This window comes from Cebus imitator, unplaced genomic scaffold (genome assembly GCF_001604975.1).
Source record: "Cebus imitator isolate Cc_AM_T3 unplaced genomic scaffold, Cebus_imitator-1.0 Scaffold38, whole genome shotgun sequence".
Lineage (NCBI taxonomy): Eukaryota > Metazoa > Chordata > Mammalia > Primates > Cebidae > Cebus > Cebus imitator.
The window spans coordinates 10,918,421-10,930,921 of record NW_016107353.1 but is presented as its reverse complement, the minus strand read 5'-3'; the positions used below and the strand labels follow the sequence as shown (position 1 = coordinate 10,930,921).

The window sequence follows — 12,501 nt, the reverse complement described above, 5'->3', positions numbered from 1 at the left end:
TTTTTTTTTTTTAAAGACAAGTAAAGTATTAACACATAAAATTTAATTTCTGGCTCCTATGGGGCTTTCCACACACTGATTTCTGTCTCTCATTACATAAAATGGTAAAAGAAATGGTGCTATACTTTGAAATGACTATAATATGAGTCTTCTGAGGCTAAAGGTGAATTCACTGCAGCAGAGCACTGCAGTGCTACAGAGAAAGACCAGGTGTAGCAAGTGATTACTTTTCAAAAGAAACATAATCTCCTTTAGCTAATAGTAAACACAAAATTTCAGACAACACAAAGCTGAAGATGTTTGACAGATCTCCATAATCTCTAGAAAAAAACCACTGTTTTCTGACTATGCCGGGACAAAGCTACATTATAAATTTTGAGACAGGTAGCCTTTATAAATGTCCAAATCTCAAAAATTACAATATGTAAAAAATAGGGCAATATAATCCCATCAAAAGTAGTATAAAATTTTAGAAAGAAACCATTATAAATGTATATATTAATTTTAAAAATTGAATAATATTCAATGAGTGAACATAGGAACACAGACTATAGAAAATCAGAAAAATGAGGGTAATACCAAAAATATTTAAATTGTGGTGATAGCAAAGACCTGGAACCAACCCAAATGCCCACTGATGATAGACTGGACAGGGAAAATGTGGCACATATACACCATGGAATACTATGCAGCCATAAAAAAACGATGAGTTCATGTCCTTTGTAGGGACATGGATGAACCTGGAAACCATCATTCTCAGCAAACTGATGCAAGAACAGAAAATCAAATACCGCATGTTCTCACTCATAGGTGGATGTTCAACAATGAGAACACATGGACACAGGGAGGGGAGCATCACACACTGGGGTCTCTTGGGGGGAAACAGGGGAGGGACAGCGGGGGGTGGGGAGTTGGGGAGAGAGAGCATGGGGAGAAATGCCAGATATAGGTGATGGGGAAGAAGGCAGCAAATCACACTGCCATGTGTGTACCTATGCAACAATCTTGCATGTTCTTCACATGCACCCCAAAATCTAAAATGCAATAATAAATAAATAAATAAATAAAGTGTGTGATAAAAAATATGAAAAGAAATAACTGAAAGATTCTAAAATTTTAAAAAAAGAAAAAAAGGACTTCCACAAAGACGGCCAAATAGGAACAGCTCCGGTCTGCAGTTTCCAGTGAGAGCACACCAGAAGACAAGTGATACCCACATTTCCAGCTGAGGTACCAGGTTCATTTCATTGGGACTGGTTAGACAGTGGGAAAAGCCCAATGTGCACAAGGCAAAGCAGGGTGGGGCATGGCCTCACCCAGGAGGTGCAAGGGGCCAGAGAACTCTCTCCCCCAGCCCAGGGAAGCCATTAGGAACTTTTCCAGACACTCCGACACTCCAGCTCAGATGCTGCACTTTTCCCATGTGCAGACCAGGAGATTCCCTCCAGTGCCTACAACACCAGTGCTTCTGGATTCCAGCACAAAACTGGATAGCTGTTTTATTTGAGTGGCACCTGGAATGCCAGTGAGACAGAAAAGCTCATTCCCCCTGAAAAAGGGGGCTGAAGCCAGGGGGCCAAGCGAGCTGGCTAGGCAGGTCCCACCCCCATGAAGATCGGCAACCTAGGATCCACTGGCTAGAAATTCTCACAGCTAGCACAGCAGCCCAAGCTTAACCTGGGATGTTTGAGCTTGGTGGGAGGAGGGCCACCCGCCACTGCTGAGGCTCCGTTAGGCGATTTCAACATTGCCTGTGTAAACAAAGCCACCAGGAAGTTTACGTGGCAGCTGGGCAGAGCCCAGCACGGCAACTCAGCAAGACCTCTGCAGGCAGATTGTCAAGTAGATTCCCTTCTTGCTGGGCAGGGCATCTCAGAAAAAAAAAGACAGCACCCTGTTAGGGACTTACAAAGCCCCCACCTTCCTGGGGCAGAACACCTGGGAAAAGGGGCAGTTGTGGGTTCCGCACCAGCAGACTTAAATATCCCTGCCTGGCAATTCTGAAGGGAGCAATGGATCCCCCAGCAGTGCTTGAGCTCCATTAAAGGACAGGCTGCCTCCTCAAATGGCTCCCTGATCCCCTGTGTAACCAAACTGACAGAGACGTCATACAAGAGAGCTCTGGCTAACATGTGGCAGGTACCCTTTTGGGATGAAGCTAGCAGAAGGAGGAACAGACAGCAACCTTTGCTGTTCTGCAGCCCCTGCAGGTGATTCCCAGGCAAGCAGGGTCTGGAGTACACCTCCAGGAAACTCCAGCAGACCTGCAGCAGAGGGGCCTGAATGTTGAAAGGAAAACTAACAAACAGAAAGAAATAGCTTCAACATCAACAGAAAGGACATCCAATCAGAAATCCCATCCAAAAGTCACCACCTTCAAAGACTAAAAGTAGATAAATCCATGAAGATGGGAATAAACTAGTGCAAAAAGGCTGAAATCACCAAAAGCCAGAATGTCTCTTCTCCTCCAAGGGATCACAATCCCTCAACAGCAAGAGAACAAAACAGGATAGAAAATGAGTGTGACAAATTGACAGAAGCAGACTTCAGAAGGTGAGTAATAACAAACTTCTCCAAGCTAAAGGAGCATGTTCTAACCCAATGCAAAGAAACTAAGAACCTTGAAAAAAGGTTAGATGAAATGCTAATGAGAATAACCAGCATGGAGAAGAACATAAGTGACAAGATGGAGCTGAAAAACATAGCGTGAGAACTTTGTGAAGCATACACAAGTTTCAATAGCCGAATCAATAAGTGGAAGACAGGATATCAGAGATTAAAGATCAATTCAATGAAATAAAGTGAGAAGGCAAGATTAGAGAAAAGAGTGAAAAGAAATGAACAAAGCCCCAGGAAACATGGGATTATGTGAAAAGACCAAATCTACATTTGATCAGTGTACCTGAAAGTGATGGCAAGAAAGAAACCAAGTTGGAAAACACTCTTCAGGTATTATCCAGGAGAACTTCTCCAGCCTAGCAAGGCAGGTCAACATTCAAACAAAGGAAATACAGAAAACACCACAAAGGTATTCCTCAAGAAGAGCAATCCCAAGGCACATAATCATCAGATTCACCAGGGTTGAAATGAAGGAAAAAATGCTAAGGGCAACGAGACAGAAAGGTCAAGTTACCCACAAAGGGAAGCCCATCAGACTCACAGTGGATCTCCTGGCAGAAACTCTACAAGCCAGAAGAGAGTAGGGGCCAATCTTCAACATCCTTAAAGAAAGAATGTTCAACCCAGAATTTTATTATCCAGCCAAACTAAGGCTTCATAAGTGAAGGAGAAATAAAATTTTTTATGGACGAGCAACTGCTGAGAGATTTTGTTACCACCAGGCCTGCCCTACAAGAGTACCTGAAGAAAGCACTAAACATGGAAAGGAACAACCAGTACCAGTCACTGCAAAAACATACCAAACTGTAAAGACTATAGATGCTATGAAGCTATTGCATCAAATAATGGGCAAAACAACCAGCTAGCATCAAAATGGCAGGATCAAATTCACACATAACATTATTAACCTTAAATGTAAACGGAAAAAAATGCCCCAATCAAAAGATACAGACTGTCAAATTGTATGAAAAGTTAAGACCCATCAGTGTGCTGTATTCAGGAGACCCATCTCAAGTGCAAAAGACACACAAAGGCTCAAAATATAGGGATGGAGAAAGATTTGCCAAGCAAATGAAGAGAGAGAGAAAAAAAAAAAAGCAAGGGTTGCAATCCTAGTCTCTTATAAAAAAGACTTTAAACCAACAAAGATCAAAAGAGACAAAGAAGGGTATTACATAATGGTAAAGGGATTTATGCAATAAGAAGAGCTAACTATCCTAAGTATATATGCACCCAATACAGGAGCACCGAGATACATAAAGCAAGTTCTTAACGACCTACAAAGAAACTTAAGTGGGAGACTTTAACACCCCACTGTCAATACTAGACAGATCATCAAGACAGAAAATTAACAAGGATATCCAGGACTTGAACTCAGATCTGGACCAAGCAGACTTTATAGACATCTACAGAACTCTCCACCCCACAACCACAGCATATGCATTCTTCTCAGCACCTCACTGCACTTAATGGAAATCATAACAAATAGCCTCTCAGACCACAGTGCAATAAAATTAGCACTTGGGATTAAGAAACCACTCAAAGCGGCCGGGCGCGGTGGCTCAAGCCTGTAATCCCAGCACTTTGAGAGGCCGAGGCGGGTGGATCACGAGGTCAAGAGATCGAGACCATCCTGGTCAACATGGTGAAACTCTGTCTCTACTAAAAATACAAAAAATTAGCTGGGCATGGTGGCGCGTGCCTGTAATCCCAGCTACTCAGGAGGCTGAGGCAGGAGAATTGCCTGAACCCAGGAGGCGGAGGTTGCGGTGAGCCGAGATTGCGCCATTGCACTCCAGCCTGGGTAACATGAGTGAAACTCCGTCTCAAAAAAAAAAAAAAAAAAAAAAAACCACTCAAAGGTGCACAACTCCATGGAAACTGAACAACCTGCTCTTGAATGGCTACTGGACAAACAAAGAAATAAAGGCAGAAATAAAGATGTTCTTCAAAACCAATGAGAACAAAGACACAATGTACCAGAATCTCTGGGACACATTTAAAGCAGTTTCTAGAAGAAAATTTATAGCACTAAATGCCCACCAGAGAAGCAAGGAAAGATATAAAATCAACACCCTAATATCACAATTAAAAGAACTAGAGGAGCAAGATCAAACAAATTTAAAAGCTAGGAGAAGGCAACTAAGATCAAAGCAGAACTGAAAGAGGTGGAGACACAAAAAAAACCTTCAAAAAAAATCAATAAATCTAGGAGATGGTTTTTCGAAAGGATCAACAAAATAGACTGCTAGCCAGACTAATAGAGAGAGAGAGAGACAGAGAGAGATAAGGTTCAAAAGATGCAATATAAAATTACAAAGAGGATATTACCACTGATTCCACAGAAATACAAACTACCATCAGAGATTACCATAAACTTCTCTATGCAAATAAACCAGTAAATCTAGAAGAAACAGATACATTCTGAGATACTTACACCCTCCCAAGACTAAATCAAGGAGTTGAATCCCTGAATAGACAACAAACAAGGTCTGAAGTTGAGGCAGCAATTAATAGCCTATCAACAAAAAACATTCGAGGAGCAGACAGCTTCACAGTCGAATTCTACCACATGTACAAAGAGGAGCTGGTATCATTCCTTCTAAAATTATTGCAAACAATACAAAAAAAGGGAACTCCCTAAATTATTTTATGAGACCAATATCATACTGATACCAAAACCTGGCAGAGACTCAACTAAAAAAGCAAACTCCAGGCCAATATCCATGATGAACGTAGATGCAAAAATCTTCAATAAAATACTGGCAAACCAAATCGAACAGCACATCAAAAAGTTTATCCATCATGATCAAGTCGGCTTCATCCAGGGGATGCAAGGCTGATTCAACATCTGCAAATCTATAAATGTAATCCATCACATAAACAGAACCAAAGACAAAAACCACATGATTATCAATAGATGCAGAGGCCTTCGAAAAAATCCAACAGCACTTTATGCTAAAAACTCAAATTAAACTAGGTATCAATGGATTGTATCTCAAAATAATAAGAGCCATTTATGAAAAACCCCCAGCCAATATCATACTGAATGGGCAAAAACTGGAAGCATTTCCTTTGAAAACTGGCACAAGACAAGGATGCTCTCTCTCACCACTCCTATTCAACATAGTATTGGAAGTTCTGTCCAGGGCAATCAGGTAAGAATAAGAAATAAAGCGTACTCAAATAGGAAAAGAGGAAGTCAAATTGTCTCTGCTTGCAGATGACATGATCGTATATTTAGAAAACCCCATTGTCTCAGCCCACAATCTCCTAAAGCTCATAAGCAACTTCAGCAAAGTCTTAGGATACAAAATCAATGTGAAAATATCACAAGCATTCTTATTCACCAATAATAGACAAACAGAGAGCCAAATCATAAGTGAACTTCCATTCACAATTGCTACAAAGAGAATAAAATACCTAGGCATAAAACTAACAAGGAATGTAAAGGACCTCTTCAAGGAGTACTACAAACCACTGCTCAAAGAAATAACAGAGGACACAAACAGATGGAAAAACATTCCATGCTCATGATTAGGAACAATCAATATCGTGAAAATGGCCATGCTGCCCAAAGTAATTTATAGATTCAATGCTATCCCCATCAAGATACCAATTACTTTCTTCACGGAATTGGAAAAAAACACCTTAAACTTCATATGGAACCAGAAAAAGAGCCCACATAGCCAAGACAATCCTAAGCCAAAACAAAAAAAAAAACAAAAACAAAAAACAAAGCTGGAGGCATCACACGACATGACTTCAAACTATATTACAAGGCTACTGTAATCAAAACAGCATGGTACTGGTACCAAAACAGAGACAAAGACCAATGGAACAGAACAGAGGCCTCAGAAATAACACCAAGCATCTACACCTATCTGATCTTTGACAAACCCAACAAAAACAAGCAGTGGGGAAATGATTCCCTATTTAATAAATGGTGTTGGGAAAACTGGCTAGACATATGCAAAACTGAAACTGGACCCCTTCCTTACACGTTACACAAAAATTAACTCAAGATGGATTAAAGACTTAAATGTGAGACCTAAAACCATAAAAATTCTAGAAGAAAACCTAGGCAATACCATTCAGGACATAGACATGGGCAAAGAATTCATGACTAAAACACCAAAAGCAATGGCAACAAAAGCCAAAATTGGCAAATGAGATCTAATTAAACTAAAGAGCTTTTGCACAGCAAAAGAAACTAACAGCAGAGTGAACAGGCAACCCACAGAATGGGGGACAATTTTTGCAATCTATCTATATGACAATGGGTTAATATCCAGACTCTACAAAGAACTTAAATAAATTTACAAGAAAAAAAAAACAATCCCATCAACAAGTGGGTAAAAGATATGAACAGCCACTTTTCAAAAGAAGGCATTTATGCAGCCAACAAACATATGAAGAAAAGGCTTATCATTACTGGGCATCAGAGAAATTCAAATCAAAACCACAATGAGATACCTACTCATGCCCATTGGAATGGTGATCATTAAAAAGTCAGGAAACAACATATGATAGAGAGGATGTGGAGAAATAGGAATACTTTTACACTGTTGGTGGGAGTGTAAATTAGGTTCAGCCATTGTGGAAGACAGTGTGGCAATTCCCCAAGGATGTGGAAATAGAAATACCATTTGATCCAGCAATCCAATTACTGGGTATAGACCCAAAGGATTATAAATTATTCTACTATAAAGACACATGCATATGTATGCTTATCATGGCACTATTCACAATAGCAAAGATTTGGAACCAACCCAAATGCCCATCAATGATAGACTGGCTAAAGAAGATGTGGCACACATACACCATGAAATACTACTATGCAGCCATAAAAATGGATGAGTTTATGTCCTTTACAGGGACATGGATAAAGCTAGAAACCATCATCCTCAGCAAACTAACACAAGAACAGAAAATCAAATACCACATGTTCTCACTCTTAAGTGTGAGTTGAACAATGACAACACATGGACACAGGGAGGAAAACATCACACACATGGCCTGTCGGGGGTGGGGGACCAGCAGAGGGAGAGCATTAGGAGAAATACCTAATGTAGATAACAGGTTGATGGGTGCAGCAAACCACCATGGAACGTGTATACCTATGTAACAAACCTGCACGTTCTGCACATGTACCCCAGGACTTTAAGTATAATAATAATAATAATAATAATAATAAATTAATTAAAACCAGAATCCATACAGGTATGACTATAAGGATGAAAAAGTAGACTCATAAAAATAGAATTCAACACATATACAAACTTTAACATATATGGTCATATGAGAAGTCATTTACATTCTGATAGTTATTACTATAAGCTAAAAAGTAAAGGCAATCCAGACTTCTGTCACCAAATCATTCAGTAAATATAATTTGAAATATAAAAATACTGGAATATCACTCAGTTTTAAAAAAGCAGAAAATATTCTACAAATTATAAAGATAAAACTTGATGAAATTATGCAAAATGAAATGAGTCAGCCACAAAAAGACAAAGATTGTATGGGATAGATGCATATAAAGCAGTCACACTCTTAGAAACAGAATTTTGTCTTAAAAGGTGCCCTATTTCCTTATCCTTCAACAGCAAGAAAATTTGTCAATCATTTATGACAAAAATGTCTTAATGAGAGAACCAGGTATTATGGCTAACGCCTGTAAATAACAGCTACATGGTAGAGTAAGGTTGGAAAACTGCTTCAGGCCAAAATTTTACGATCATTCTGGGTTATGGAGCGATATCCCATCTCAAAATAAGTCCCTTTAAGAGAGCTTTGAGACTCTGCGAAAGCCAAAAATAGAGAAGCGTCCTTTTCAGAAAGCAGGCTTTAATTCAGGTGGCAAACTACAGGACCCCTGCTCTTAACTATAGACCAGAAAATGTCCCACCCAACTTGGTCCAACTGAGAATTTTAAACTTACTCTGTAATCATCCCAAACTCCTTTTAGCCACAATCTATGAGAGGTCTTGCTCTTCGAGAGGCCTGGAGAAAGACACCCATTTATAGCCAGGCTGGCAGGCCTGCAGACCTTGGTCCTTGCTGTGGTCCCAAAACCAGTTTCATGACTCAGTTCCAGCTTCCTAAGCCACAGTTCATGGCCAGCTCTGCCTATGTAGAATCCCATAGTGACCTCAGAAATCCTCTCTGGTACTCAGTGAAAGTCATACTAATCCACATCCTAATATAAAACCCACCATATGCACACCTGACTGCAGAAACCTGCCCTAGTGTCTATCCTACTGAGCAAAGTCCTGAAGGATATTCACTCTGTCCAAAGATAAAATGGGAATTGCAACTACCCAAGGCCCTTGTAATAAGCCAACCCTAGTGCAGGGCCAGCAGCCTTGTGACCAAGCTACAACCCCACTTCACTATAAACCCAGAGGGCATTCTATCACCCTGGGGGCTCACCAAAGAAGATTTTTACCCTCTTAAATCAGTTTATAAAAACTTTGAGAGGTGTTTGCTTCTTCAAATTCAGACACCAATGCAAAAGTATATTGTGCCCATTGTCAATGCTTCTATTTTAACACAGGACATGAAGTATGTGGAAGAAAAACTAGTCAAAAAAATTTTTAAGTCATTGAAATTGAAGACAAATAAGTAAAACATTTTTGTTTGTATATCATGCAATGTTCTCTATAAAAAAATAAACAGCATATTAAAACCTTTTCAAACTAATAAATATACTCAGTAAATTAGCAAAATATAAAATTAACATCCAAGTTATAATTCCATACACTTAAACTATCTGCTAAAATAGAGGAAGAAAACAATCTTATTTACAATAGCACTAAAATAATGAATTTCTGAGAACAAATTTAACCAAGAAACTCAAAAACCTTTCAAGTCAAAGATTTATCAGTGAAAAATTAGAGATAATACAAATAAATTTAAATATATTTTATGTTTATCAATTCAAAGAATAAATGTTAAAGTGCCATATTATTCTAAGTGATCTGTAGATTCAATAAACTCTGTATCAAAATTCCAGTGACTTTTTTCACAGTAATAAAAAATACAATCCTAAAATTTATAAGAAACTACAATAAACTGTGAATAGTCAAAGCAATCTTAAGAAAAAAGAATAAAGCATAAGAACGTCATACTTTGTAATTTCAAACTATATTTCAAGACTATATAGTAATAAAAACAGGATGAAATGTGCAGAAAGATGAACAAAAAAAATCCACTACTCTCACACATTTCAGGGATGATGGAAAAAGAGAACTTAAAACATGGTTTAACATGAACTATCAGAAAATTATGAAGATATCTGTGTGTCCATACACACAAAATAAAGTCAGATTATACACTCTCTTACATGATGTGAACAGTACTTTGGCTGTCACTGTAAACTTGAAGGAAGATTACTGAAGGGAAAGTAGAATTCTTAGAAATTTTAAAAGCATAAGACAGAAGATGCCCCTCTGTGAGAGTAAAATTTAAAACATTTTTTTAAAAAGCCTTTCCAGAAACTATTTCTTTGAACGTGGCTTCCCAAATCACTGGCTTTCTCTTTGACTTTGGATCTCTCATCCAGGTTGCCTGTTGATTCACTCTCACCTACCTGGGGGTTTGGCCACCATCTCATTTCTCTTTATATTCCAGGGCTTTTTTTCTTGCTCCAGACAGGCGATCAGGTCTGGCTTAGAGACAGCAATACCTGTTTTATTAAAAATGAGTAACATGCATCTTGCTCATAATCTCCAATTACCAACTCAGTAATGTGCTCAGTAAAGAGGATGTAATAGAATATTCTAATACATTTATCCCAAAATACCAATTTACAACACTAATTTCTAAATATGTAGAAAGTATTTTAATTTTGTAAGTTCTTAATTTTATTACCTGGTACTATTGAATTAAAATTAGTGGTGGCAATTAGATTTTAAGGTGTGAGCAACAATATTTTATGCCAGTAAACTTTTGAAATTACCACTAATCTAAAGCGAAGGAGACAGATCAGCTCAAGAAATGTGGTAAGTTCAGGTCAAGATAAAACATCTTAGGCCGGGCATGGTGGCTCACATCTATAATCCCAGCACTTTGGGAGGCCGAGGCGGGTGGATCACGAGGTCAAGAGATCGAGACCATCCTGGTCAACATGGTGAAACCCCATCTCTACTAAAATACAAAAATTAGCTGGGCATGGTGGCATCTGCCTGTAGTCCCAGCTACTCGGGAGGCTGAGGCAGGAGACTTGCTTGAATCCAGGAGGCGGAGGTTGTGGTGAGCCGAGATCGCACCATTGCACTCCAGCTTGGGTAACAAGAGTGAAGCTCCGTCTCAAATAAATAAATAAATAAATAAATAAAACATCTTGAAGAAATTTTTTTCTACAAGGAAAAATTCTACAATTTTCTTGAAAACAGAAATCTACAAGCATAAATCACCAAAAAAAAAAAATAAATGATACAAAAAAGAAATTAAACCTATGGGGTATACTAGGACTCTAGGAATTGCATATCAAAGTTATTCTCACCCAGAAAGACCAGGTGTCTGTAGTTCTCTAACATCACACTCCTATATAAATTCTGCTGTGCCGTGTCCAGGCATTGCCACTCCTCCAGAGAGAATTCTATGGCCACATCCATAAATGTCAATGGTCCCTGCAAAACACACACAAACATATATATTTACCAAGTGGTCATGAGGAAAATTTTTAATTTGACTCAAGGTAAAACAGAGACAGTAAAGAGAACTGGTTCTGACTTATGAGTGACTAAAATTAATAAAATAATTTTCAACACAAAAATATTCTCTAATGTATTATCTAATCCGAGAAAAAAAGAGTGGTATAAGATCAATATCAGTGTATATATAATATTTTTCTGGATAATAAAGTATAATATTCAGGGCATAAACATTAATATGTACAAGGTTGAGTGCTATATTTACATCAGACAGTATTAACTGTGTGTATTTTTTAGATGGAAAAGACATGGTTGTGTATATAATTCAGATGGAATAGACATGCTGAGTTAGAAGGTATCACTCAAATTTTAATGTGTACAATAAGCTGGAGATCTTAATGCAGTTTGTTTTGTTTTTTTTAGAGATTTGGGATAAAGTCTGAGTTGCTGCATTTCTGACAAACTCATCAGTATTCAACGTTTTTGGCCCCAAAAGACTGTTTTTCAAATATCCAGTAATTAAATGAGCCTGTGTTTTTCTCAGTTTTTCTAATTTGTAAACAAAGATGAGAGCCTTCATTTTCCAAAAACAGATAAATGCAAAGAAAGCCTAAGAAAGAAGGGCAACTGTCAGATTAAATGTGATGGTTTCTTCACATCAGCTACATAAGATACTTGATGATGAAGAGGAAAATAACTAATTCTACAGTTAAAAAAAAAAAAGTGTCAGAGAGCTTATCAACCAAGTGATTTATTAACATCAACTGCAATAGAACAAAATTTTATGATGTCCTAATGTGCCCAGAAGGACACACCATTACTGCCCCCTAAAAGGTAAATTACAGTCTGAATTTAATATAAAGAAACATCAGTTTCATGGAAAGTTTAAGATACAGATATCTTCCATGTTCTGTAATTTTTTTTTTGTTTTTGAGATGGAGTTTTATTCTTGTTGCCCAGGCAACAAGAGTGCAATGATGTGATCTTGGCTCATCATAACCTCCACCTCCTGGGTTCAAGTGATTCTTTTGCCTCAATCTCCTGAGTTGCTGAGATTACAGGTATGCACCATCATGCCTGGCTAATTTTGTATTTTTAGTACAGATGGGGTTTCTTCATGTTGGTCAGGGTGGTCTCAAACTCCCAACCTCAGTTGTTCCACCTGCCTGAGCCACCCAAAGTGTTGGGATTACAGGCATGAGCCACGGTACCCAGTCCTGTT

At 38.3% G+C, this 12,501-nt stretch overlaps 2 protein-coding genes across 2 annotated transcripts in view; one reads left to right on the top strand and one right to left on the bottom strand.

Annotated features, from left to right (window-relative positions):
* Positions 1-12,501, top strand: part of LOC119470708 (zinc finger protein 726-like) — a 561,873-nt gene that overhangs the window by 361,159 nt on the left and 188,213 nt on the right. The gene's annotated exons all lie outside the window — the stretch shown is intronic.
* LOC108301905 (zinc finger protein 728-like) overlaps positions 1-12,501 on the bottom strand; it is a 41,354-nt gene that overhangs the window by 4,286 nt on the left and 24,567 nt on the right. Inside the window, 2 exon segments of the mRNA XM_037737412.1 lie at positions 10,214-10,309; positions 11,129-11,255. Of these exon segments, the coding sequence (XP_037593340.1) occupies positions 10,214-10,309; positions 11,129-11,255 (223 nt within the window).